At 49.2% G+C, this 10,969-nt stretch overlaps 1 protein-coding gene across 2 annotated transcripts in view; it reads left to right on the top strand.

The window, feature by feature from the left end:
- The window catches only part of AIFM3 (apoptosis inducing factor mitochondria associated 3), a 53,699-nt gene that overhangs the window by 33,466 nt on the left and 9,264 nt on the right, over positions 1 to 10,969 (top strand). For both annotated transcript variants that reach the window (XM_032706150.1, XM_032706151.1), the window contains exons 9-17: positions 2,362 to 2,448; positions 3,047 to 3,138; positions 4,875 to 5,005; positions 6,940 to 7,055; positions 7,397 to 7,468; positions 7,793 to 7,856; positions 8,789 to 8,865; positions 9,683 to 9,800; positions 10,742 to 10,840. In XM_032706150.1, coding sequence (XP_032562041.1) covers positions 2,362 to 2,448; positions 3,047 to 3,138; positions 4,875 to 5,005; positions 6,940 to 7,055; positions 7,397 to 7,468; positions 7,793 to 7,856; positions 8,789 to 8,865; positions 9,683 to 9,800; positions 10,742 to 10,840 — 856 coding nt within the window. The remainder of the gene's footprint in view (positions 1 to 2,361; positions 2,449 to 3,046; positions 3,139 to 4,874; positions 5,006 to 6,939; positions 7,056 to 7,396; positions 7,469 to 7,792; positions 7,857 to 8,788; positions 8,866 to 9,682; positions 9,801 to 10,741; positions 10,841 to 10,969) is intronic.

The raw sequence follows: 10,969 nt of genomic DNA on the forward strand, positions 1-10,969 counted from the left end.
AGTAGCTGTCTTAGCCAGCTTCTACCTAGGTAGATCTTAATGTGTGTCTGGATCAAAATCTTAAAGGCAATGAAAGGAGGCATGTGGAAAAATGGTGTTGTTTACCATGTTTTTTTATGAGTGCATGGTTCTTACTGCCCAGGGATGCTCCATGCCATAATTATGATGATTCTCAATCATCATCACAACTTGATATCTTGATGGCAGTGCAAACATCACTTTTTCTGACACAAATCCCATTTTGCATTCTAATTTGTAGACGTAGGATGATCTTCTAGTCACATTTCTTGCTGCTGATTTCTGAGCCTTCTTTGATGTCAGACAGCAGATCAGATTGGACAGCAGCATTTGGCCTTGGAGCTTGGAGATAAAATAAGGTGGACTATGTGTTCACCTTCATGTCAGGAATGTTTATCCATGGGGGATGGTACTCTACAATCACAGCATCTAACTCTGCTTCCAGAAGCAAAAAAAAGGGATTTTCAAAGAAAGGCAAACATGTGCATGGCTTTTTTGGGAGCATTCAGGCTATTTCTGTGCTTGGGCAATTCCCACCTGAGGTGAGGAGCAGCTGGCTGAAACCTGCATCTAAGAGTCACAGAGGTTGTGCTGGGGAGCTCAGAGAATCTTGGAGTCCCTGTCCCAGCCAGGCAGCTCTCCCAAACACTTATCCCCACATGTGAGTCTTAGACTGGCTTTTCTTCTCTCTCTTAAATAGTAAGAACATTTCACATGCCAAAGGTGTTGTACATGATCTGTTAAACTCTCCACTAAACACCTCTGGCTGTAGTTGCTTTTAGAAGGTGCACAAAACCCATGGAAGAGAAAGCTGATTTTTTGGGAACAGGCTAGGAGAAAAATGGGATTTTTCTTAATCCTGTTGTGAGTGGGACTAATCATGTACAGAGTTACTGCAGGAGGAGTGCACAATTCTGTAAGCAGCAGACTTCTTACTTCCTGAAACTGCAGCACTGCCCTTCCTCTGCCCTGCCAAAAGCTTGTTATCAGTCTGTCACCAGGTCCTGTCGAACTGTTCCTCTTTGTCCCTTTGGACCGTGACCACCTCCCTGGTGTGTTGCCGTGTCTCTGTTGCCATCTCCAGAGCACCAGGCAGCAGCAAAACCTATGGTGGCAGTGCACTGCTCTATGTTGCCCTTCCTGGCACAATGGGGTTGGGTATTCCTCTCTGTAAACATGGAGTATTTAAAGAATTTGCAGTAAAACGTGTATGACCCTGCCCCTGCCTCGAGTTCTTCAATGCAGGTCTCCCCTCAGCAGAGCATTGACTGAAGTCAGAGGCTCATCCCAGCCCCTGACCAAGCTACCTCTGGGGATAAGGATCTTGCACATCCATCCCCGTGGGCAGATGGGAAAGCCCTTGATTCCTGCATCCCTTATCCCTCCTAGGTCAAGGCCAAATGTCATGCCTGTTTGGCACAGGTAGATGCTGCAGCTCAGTGCTGTGTGATAAATTGCAGGGCTTGACTGTTCCTGGTACGCTGCAGGCAAGGAGGGGTACACTGGAGCAGGGAGCAACCTGCACAGACAGCAGGTCACTTGATGCTCAGCTTGTCCTCAGCCTAAGTCTGAGCTTGTCTCCACAGAGTCAGAAGGGCAGAGAACTTGGGCTCAACCCTGCATATAAAGATAATGTACATCTCACCCCAGTGATCAGGGAAGGCTGGGAAGAGCAAGAACCTCTTACAGCTGAAGATGAGCAGATACAGGCCCGTGCCCTGCTTCAGCTTTTGAGGGAACTTGTGCAGCGTTACTTGGGTGCTTTTGAAAGTGTGTCCTTGTACGTTAATGTTGCATGTTCTTATTGCTCTTCTACCTTCCATTTCCCCTGTAACTGAATTGTTTCCAAGTAATCATAGAGTGGTTTGGGTTGAAAGGGACTTTTGAAGGTCATCTGGTCCATCCCCCTGCCATGGGCAGGGACACCTTGTACTAGACCAGGTTGCTCCAAGTCCCGTCAGCCTGGCCTTGGACACTTCCAGGGATGGGGCAGCCACAGCTTCTCTGGACAACCTATGCCAGTGTTTTGCCACCCTTATAAAATGAGGCTCCTGTGAACCTGTTTGTGCTGTGAGGAGCTGCAGTTATGGCTGCTTTGCCAACTCTCAGAAGCACTTTACCTGCCTCAACTGGTCAGTACCAGCCCACACTTGAGCCCAGATCGGCCTCTTGTAACAACTTTTACTTGAAGAGGCTTTAATTCCAGCCTGTAGAACTGCTCCCTTAACCTGTGCCGTAAGTGCTGACTTCAGGCTAGTACTGACTTCTCTTGGTAACAGCGGCTTCTTCACTCATCTGTTCAACGCCTAGCAGTTGATGGAAAAATGGCTTTTTTTTTTGCAGTCAATGGATTCCCACCCTGAGCAGATTGCCCTGCGCCCCAAGGAGTTCTTCTGCACCTATGACATCGAAGTCCTGACTGAAATGCAGGTAAGGAGAGTCCTGTGTGTTCCTGTAGGCTGTCGCCAGCAAGCACTGGTATGCAAAGGTCCGTATTTAGGGAATGTTCTTGGCTCACTGGATTGCCAGTTGCATAAATGTTGGGTCTACCTCAGCCCCCTGTTCTGTGCCCCAGAGCACAGGTTGCCTGTGGTTGTTCAAAACACAGCTAATGCAATGCTCCCATGGCGGGAAGGACACCCTGGGTGTGACTATGGTGTGGCCATAACTTTTTACCTGCCATTCGCCAGCACCCTCACATGGATCTGGGGTGGCCAATTGCCCTCTGATTAGGATAATCAGCCTTCAAGAAGCGGAGACAGTGGCTTGAACATTTCTCCCCATTATCTTATTTATATTGGGAGATCTTCAAGGATCTGTGAAAAGGTAACGAGGAATATTTAAGGTCTGGATTGGCCAAGCTGTGGCCTGGGGGGACTAAAACAAACAGACTAAAACCAACCAACTAATCAACTAAAACTAATAAACTAACATGGAGGACTAAAACCTGACAGATGAATTGATTGGGCTGGGAACTCGGTTAACGTCTGGGATTTCATCCCTTAACATTATTTAAGAATGATTTCAGGTTGCGGCTGTGGATATCAAGAGCAAGATAGCCGTGTTCAAAGATGGGTTTAAGATGGAATACAACAAGCTGCTGATAGCGACTGGAAACATGTAAGCTACAGACAAAATCTTAAAGATCAAGAGAAACTGTTTATCTGAGAATGTGAAGAGATTGTGCCTGGGATAAGGAGTGAAATATGACAGGTAAATTCAGACACTGAATTTGTTTAGAAGAGTGTTTGTGGAAAAGTCAAGGAACACCAAAGATATTGGATATATCTGTATGTATCTGCATCTACACCTATATCTATATCTCTATATCATCATCTATTTCATATATATATATATATACATCATATTTATAAAATATAATAGAATCAGAGAATGTTTGGCTTGGAAGGCAACTTAAAGCTCATCTGGTTCTAACCCCCTGCCATGGGCAAGGACACCTTCCACTAGACCAGGTTGCTCCAAGCCCCATCCAGCCTGTCCTTGAACACTTCCAGGGATGGTGGCCCTAGGACCTTGAACATATTTTCTTTAACAAAACCCTCCAAAGTGGAAGTATTCTATTTTTTTTTTAGAGGTAATTTTTGCCATGTTGCTCTTTTTACTCTTCAGTAACACTCAACCCTAACATCCCTCTGAATTTCATCTTTCATTTCCTGCCAACCTTTAAGATCTTTCTCAGCAATTAAAGCTTAACACTTCACTGTTGCAGCCCTGATAAGGTGTTGCTGCCGCCCAAGCCTAACAGCTTTGGGAGCCTTGCCCCCAGCATGGGAGTTTTCAGGACTGAACCTTGTCCAGCCATAGGAAAGGTGGTACTGATGTGCTGGGATGCCAGGCATCGCCCCAGACTGGCATTGTCCCTTGCACCCTGAAAGTAGCAGGTCAGTTTGTTTTCAATAGGAGGTTTGTCAAAATTGGCAATTCAAGGTGAAAATAAGGCATCCTGGCTGTTCTTCCTTGTGCTCCTTATACCAAGCCGTAAGACAAAGAATGAGAAATGCAGTCCCTGCATAATTTATCATCTGAGGAAAGGATGCTGTGGAACAGCCGGAGCAGTGACTCACATTGAAAGCCAGTGTGCCGCCAGTGACAGCAACAGCCCCACTAGGTGTGAATGGGTGGCATTGGGGTGTACAGCGCTGCAGCCAAAATGCCATGTACACCAGAAACTGAATTAGGTTCAAAAGAGGGTTAAGCCTTTGGCAATAATTTCAAAATCCTCATACACAAGCTGCAGGTACACTGGGTAAATGTTTTTTAAGGTACCTAAATTTTTTAGGATCATCTGTCCCATTTTCAGATGTGAGTCAGGCAGGGGTCAGATATTTAAAAATAGATAGGTTCCAGTAAGTGCCTGGAGAGGGCATGATTAAGCTGATACAGCATCAGCAATGTGCCCACAGGAATGGAAAATGGAGCCTGCATCTTCAGAGCCTTATCAAACTTTCAATTTCTGGCTCCAAAGCACTGCTGGAGGACAGAGTGAGTTTTCTGTGTCCCATTAAGCTTCTGAAAATGTTAGGACATGCCAGTGGTTTAGTGCAGGTTTGTAAAGCTGTGCCTGTCCTGTGCTGGGCTGCATTGCCCCAGGAAGGTGCTCCCCTGGCCCCATGGGTACACAGTGGGGTCTGGGGTGGCTGCCCAGCATCCCGTGCTCGACCGTTGTCCACCAGCATTTGTGTTATTCCGTATTATGTCTCCGACCCAGGGAAAGGTGAAAAAAGGAGAGTCTGGGATGCTGCTGGAGCCCCAGAAGGGTGCCTGCTGTCCTAATTGGGCACTGCAGCCACCATGGGGTCGAGAAAAGCAGTTGTAGCACCCTCAGTGTTTTTCAGGCCTAAAGCTCTCAGCTGCAAAGGCAAGGAGATGGAAAATGTTTTCAACATCCGGACGCCCGAAGATGCCAACCGTGTGGTAAAGCTGGCCACGAGCAAGAACGTGGTTATCGTGGGAGCATCCTTCCTGGGTGAGTGCTCGCGCAGGCGGTGTCTGCTTCCCAGCTCTCCACCTTTTCCTGCAGATGATCCCAAACCCTTGCCCAGTTTGTTACTGCCCAGTTAGCGGTAACTCCCACTCCCAAACTGAACCTGGGGTAGTCCAACCTCCAGCCCTGGGTGCATGTGAGGACATCTCCTTGCTGAAGAAATTGATTTTCTGAAGAGGCTGGGTTTGCATAGGCACAGATATTGCTGTCCCAGACTGAAAAGCACATGGCAAGGCCAGTACTACTGCTCAGGTGGGTTCAAATCCGGTGTGTCTAGATTTGGCTTCAGTCAGGAGAGTCTTGTTGGTGAGTGGAGGCCTGTGGGTTTATTTCTCTTTTACATTTTAGCAGAGCAGTGAATTTTTGAAATACAGTTTCTTTGATGGTTCTTCTTTATGGTTGACATGGTTCTAACAAAATAATAGCGGGCTCTGCAAGCCTTAAGCATAAATGTTTATTAGTGAGGGAATTTATTATTAAATTTTCATTATTTGTTTTTTTTTCTTTTATGAAAGATAAACCAGTTTTAATGCTTCGATCAATATGATCTGCAGAAAAGCATGTGGTGTGGGGAGCCAGTTGCAAACTGCAGGTCATCAAAAAGATTAATTTCCATAAAAAAACCCCATAGATAGAAAATGTCTTGGTGGAGGTTCCCATGCAATTCCTAGCAGTAAAATTCTCCCATTCTGATCAGAGAAAACAGTGACTTCCAAGAGCTTTTGTCAGACTGCAGCTGAGAGTCCCAGCTGTAGGAGGAAGGCCTCCATTGGTTGAGGTCCATTGTTGCATGTGCTATGGCTTCCCGGGTGTAGAGAGGGTTGACCCTGGCTAGGTGCCAGGTACAGCCACTCTTTCACTCCCTTCTGCAACCGGACAGAGGAGAGAAAAAACCAGCAAAGGATTCATGAGTTAAGAGCTGGGAGATGTCACTCTGATCACCATCATGGGCAAAACAGACTCAAAGTGGGGATATTAATTGAATTTATTACTAACAGGGTCAGATCAAAAGAGTGAGAAGTAAATAATCTTAAAAAACACCTTTTCCCCCACCCCTTCTTCCTTCCATGTTCTCCCTCCTCCCCCACAATGGCGCAGGAAGATTGGAATGGGGGATTATGGTCAATTGTTATTTCTGCTTCTGCTCAGGGAGAGGGGTTGTAGTCCTTTCCCTGCTTCCTGTGGGGTCCCTCCAACGGCAGACATTCTTGATGGAATGTCTCCGGTGTGAGTCCATCCCTCAGTTCTTCCCAAACTGCTGTCCTGTGGGTCACTTCTCCATGGGGTGCAGTCCTTCATGGATGAGCTCTACTGGCGTGGGTCCCCCACAGGGGCCAGAAGTCCTACCCAGGAAAAGCTGCTGGAGCACCTCCTGCCCCTCCTTCTTCACTACCCTTGGGGTCTGCATTGCTGTTCCTATGTTCTCACTCCGCTCTTCCCTGGCTGGAATTCTTTCTGCGCAATAGCTTTCCGTTCTTAAATATGTTATCCCAGAGGCGTTACTATCACTCCTGATTGGCTTGGCCTTGGCCAGCGGCAGGAAGCCCGTCCTGGAGTTGGCTGGCATTGGCTTCACCATGGACAGGGGAAGCTTCTAGCAGCTCCTGACAGAAGCCACCCCTGTAGCCCCGCTGCTACCAAACCTAGCCATAGAAACCCACTACAGCAGGGCACTTCGGGGCTTCATCATGACCGGTTCCTCCTTTTGGTCTTCAAAATCTACATTGAAGAATACCCGAATTGGTGTGACCCCTAGCGTGACCAGGTCTATTGCCTCCCCAGTTCTCCCAGTAGCGCAGCTCCAACCTTCCCAGTCAGTGTGGGTGAGGCAGCTCCTCTGCTGCAGTGAGTTCCAGGGATGCAGGACAGCGCCGGGGTTGTTCCCACAGCCACTCAGACCTGCTTCCGTTCCCCAGGGATGGAGGTGGCTGCCTACCTCGCAGAGAGGGCCCACTCGGTGTCCCTGGTGGAGCTGGAGGAAGTCCCCTTCAAGAAGTTCTTTGGGGAGAGGGTTGGCCGTGCTGTCATGAAGGTGACCTCTCTTTTCCATCTGGAGGGGAGGGTTGGTAACAGAGTGGGTTCTGCTTGTATCACTTATTGCACTAATTAATTTACTTAACGTTTATTGACAAAGCTGTGATGGCAGCAGTCAGTAGACAGAGCGGGCTGTGTCTTCCCTCTCATGGTCCATGTGCTGTAGATCACCTTCTTCTGGACTTGTGTTGGAGGGTTGGGGGTGCCAACTCCCTTTGCAGCACGGGTCAAGGCAAGCGCAGGGGATGGACAGGGCAGTGCTGGGGGCACAGGGACACCAGGACTAGGGGTGGTTCAGGGTTCTGATGTCCCCTGCTTTGTCCCTTGTCCCCCCTCCAGATGTTCGAGAGCAACAGGGTGAAGTTCTACATGCAGACAGAAGTGTCAGAGCTGCGGGAGCAGGAGGGGAAGGTAGGGTGTGGGCAGGGGCTCCCCGGCAGCACTGCTGTGGGATCCCCCAGGGCTGCTGTTCTATTCCCTGCTGGGGCTTTGCTCTCCCCTCTTTCCTAGTCCCTGAAATTCATATTCCTGGGTTTAGTCAACAAGAGCAAAAGTGCACCAGTGTGGTGTGTGAGGTGGCTTCATTGCTCTCACCCTCCTCCTGTTGCTTTTCTAACATTTATGGTCAACTTGCATGTCACAAAGGAGGCGAGCTGCCAGCTTGGCTTCCTGCTGCTGCAGAGGGTGTTTTGTCCCTAAAATAACTGTGATGCCCCCCCCTCGTGTCTCCTGCAGCTCAAGGAGGTTGTGCTGAAGAGTGGGAAGGTCCTACGTGCCGACGTGTGTGTCGTTGGTGTTGGTAAGGGGTTGTGTGGTGCTCAGCTGGGGGCTCGTGGGCTCTCTTTGGTGCCGGAGAAGCTGGAGGGGATGTGGCAGCAAGGGCTCCTTGGGGCTGGGTAGCCAGGGGTGCTGGCAGTGATAGACCAGCCCTGCTTGGCTGCCACACATGAATCTGAGTAACTAAAAAATGCCTTTCTAGAGCCTCTATCCCAAAATATATTTGGGAAATAGTAATGTGTTTGGTTTTTCCAGAAAAAAAAAAATTCAAAGCAATTTCATCACCTCAAGTTGTTTTTTATTAAAGCTTCTCCAAACTCAATTTTTTTAAATTGTTTTTTTTTAATTGCTGCTGCCGCAACAAAAAATGTACCCTGTATTATAAAATAAAAGAATACCCCATTATTATAAAATCAAAGAAAATACCCCATAGAAGAGGGTATTTTTCTCCTTTACATTTGGGGGGGAAAAAAATCCCTTTCCTGCCATCTCTGTAATTTTTCAAAATGCTGTGGACTGGAAGAATCACAGAATTAGTTTCATTCTGATTTGTGAAGGCTGAAGAGAAAAAAAGATTAAAAAAGGAAAAGGAAGGGTGAAGCAAAGGTACAGACTGGGGGGAGGCCAAGGAGCCCTGGCTGGAAACTCAAAGGTTCCCTTTTAAATATAATTTTTTTTTCAAAATAAAAGAGCATTACATTGAAAATTACTTCCAAGCACTAGAAAAGGGTGATGGGCAGATTACAATGATGGCTTAGGGAAGGATAGGGATCCTGGGAGGCAGAGGCTGATGCAGTGGGGTCTCCGTAGGGTGCCTGGCCCTGCTCTCAGGGCAGCCATTGCCTTTCCCTGGGCAGACTGACTGTCCTGGCACGAGGGGATCTGCTGGTCTCGGGGTCAGCCCCCCAGGGCTGTGGGACACACAGATACTGCAGGCTTTGCCTTCTCCCACAGGTGCAGTTCCAGCAACGGGCTTCCTCAAGCAAAGTGGCATCAATATCGACTCCAAGGGCTTCATTGTGGTCAACAAGGTGAGCCCAGGGGCAACCCCTGTGGGAGGGAGAGCAGGAGGAGCTGGGTCACCTCTCCTCACAGAAGAGCTTCCCAGGGACTCCAAACTGCTGCCACGGGTGCTTTTCATGGCTTTTTATCTGTCAAGATTGGCAGAATTGGAATTTTGGAATTCTGCGGGTTGGCCCGTGCAGGGCCAGGAGTTGGACTCGATGATCTTTTGGGGTCCCTTCCATCTCAGGATGTTCTATGAGATGCTGAGATTCTGGGAGCACCATCAGGAGCACCTGGGACCGCCCTTGCAAGTGTGGGATTTGCAAACCCCAGCCCTGAATGCTCTGGCTTGGGTCTGGTTCTGAGCTGCCCTGGAATGGTGTGAATATTCTGGGGGGAAAGAAATTGAGAAAGATCCATCTTTCCAGGTATCCACTGCGGTGGAGCGGTGCTCGTGCTGATGGGTGGTGTGTGCCGTGAGCAAGGAGCATTGTCAGGGAACTGGGGCTCTGAGCCACCCACCCTGTGCTTATTGCTCATCCATGTGATAAGCTGGGCTCTATCTGCAAACACTGACAGACGCCAGATTTCTAAGAGGGGCTCCAGGACCCCAGTCCATGTCTCTTTTTACTGGATAACCCACTGGAAAAGGGATACTGTAGGTCCCTGCCCATGTGTTCTCCTTTGAAAGTGAAGAAGGCTGAATGAAATCCCATGTGGGGGTCTCACAGCCAAGCAGAGGTTGTCTGTGTGTTCCTGGGGACATGGCAGCTCTGGAGCAGTTCTCTGTTTCTGTTTGTGTGTGGTGCAAACCCCACTAATGCACACCTCTGTTCCCTGCAGATGATGCAGACCAACATCCCCGGGGTCTTTGCTGCTGGAGACGCTGTCACGTTTCCATTGGCCTTGAGGAATAACAAGAAGGTGAACGTCCCCCACTGGCAGATGGCCCACATGCATGGTAGGTACTTAGCAGAAAAGAGACTTTTGCAGATTCGTGGGAAATTTCCAAACCCTCTAAGGAGAGAATGAGATAACTGTCAACAGGGAGACTGGGTGATTGTATTGAACATTTTGAAGCGTGTATATTTTATCCTGCCCAATATGCCTCATCTGTCAGCATTTGTGCCAAGCTTTGCCTAACAGTGCCTTGTCACAAGCGCAGAGGTGTCGAGGGACAGGCTTTTCCATATGCCCTCTGCTTCCTGGCATCTGCATTGCTGCAGCAGCCTGCTTGCCTCCTTGCCTGGGGGCACTTAGTGGCTCAAATCCTAAAGTCAACCCAGGCTCAGATTTCCAGCTGGGCTGCCCACACTGCCAGGTTGACCCAGGAGCATGTTGCAGAGCTCAAATCTTTGTCCCCTTCACGTCAGCCTGAAATCCCTGGTGTGATCAGCTGCCCTCAAGGCCACAGTCCTGTGAGAAGGTTTCCCTCTGGGTGGGTGCCCTGGGTGAGAGGTTTTGGAACCACAGCTCCCAAGTCAACCTTTGGACACACCCCCCTGGTCCAGACATGCCCCTGCAGCAGGGACCATATCCCAACAGTCACAGTGCCTCCAGGGGTTTGTCCATCCCACCCCTGTCTGGGTGGGAGCTCAGCATGCTCTCAGCCCTGTCACTGTTCCAGAAGCTGGGGGAAAAGAGTCTCATGGGCATATCGCTCATGCCAGTGGAGATGATGAGTAGGAGCTGCACCATGGGAAGGAGTCCATGCCCATCCTCGGACAATGTCGTATGCTTTCTGCTTGATCTTTGTTGCTGGGTGGGGTGTTTTCAACAGCAGTTCTTGGTTTCCCTGTGCTCTGTGACTGGGGATGTTGATGCTGTGCTGTGACTTGAAGGCAGACCATGATGCTTGCCCTGGTGTGGGAATTCCTCAATCCTGCTGCTGCTGTCTTCCAGGCCGTATCGCTGCACTCAACATGCTGGCCCATGGCACAGAGATCAGCACCATCCCATATTTGTGGACTGCTATGTTTGGGAAGAGCATCCGGTATGCGGGTAAGGGGCTCCTGAGGCTGCTGTGGCATTTGTGCTGGTGGAGGTGTCCTGGCATAGGGGAGCCACAGCCATGTCCCTTGCTGTGGACCCTCCACACCGACTTGTGCCGCAGGTCTGCTTCCCTGCCTG

Source organism: Chiroxiphia lanceolata, chromosome 18 (assembly GCF_009829145.1).
Source record: "Chiroxiphia lanceolata isolate bChiLan1 chromosome 18, bChiLan1.pri, whole genome shotgun sequence".
NCBI classification, from domain to species: Eukaryota; Metazoa; Chordata; class Aves; order Passeriformes; family Pipridae; genus Chiroxiphia; species Chiroxiphia lanceolata.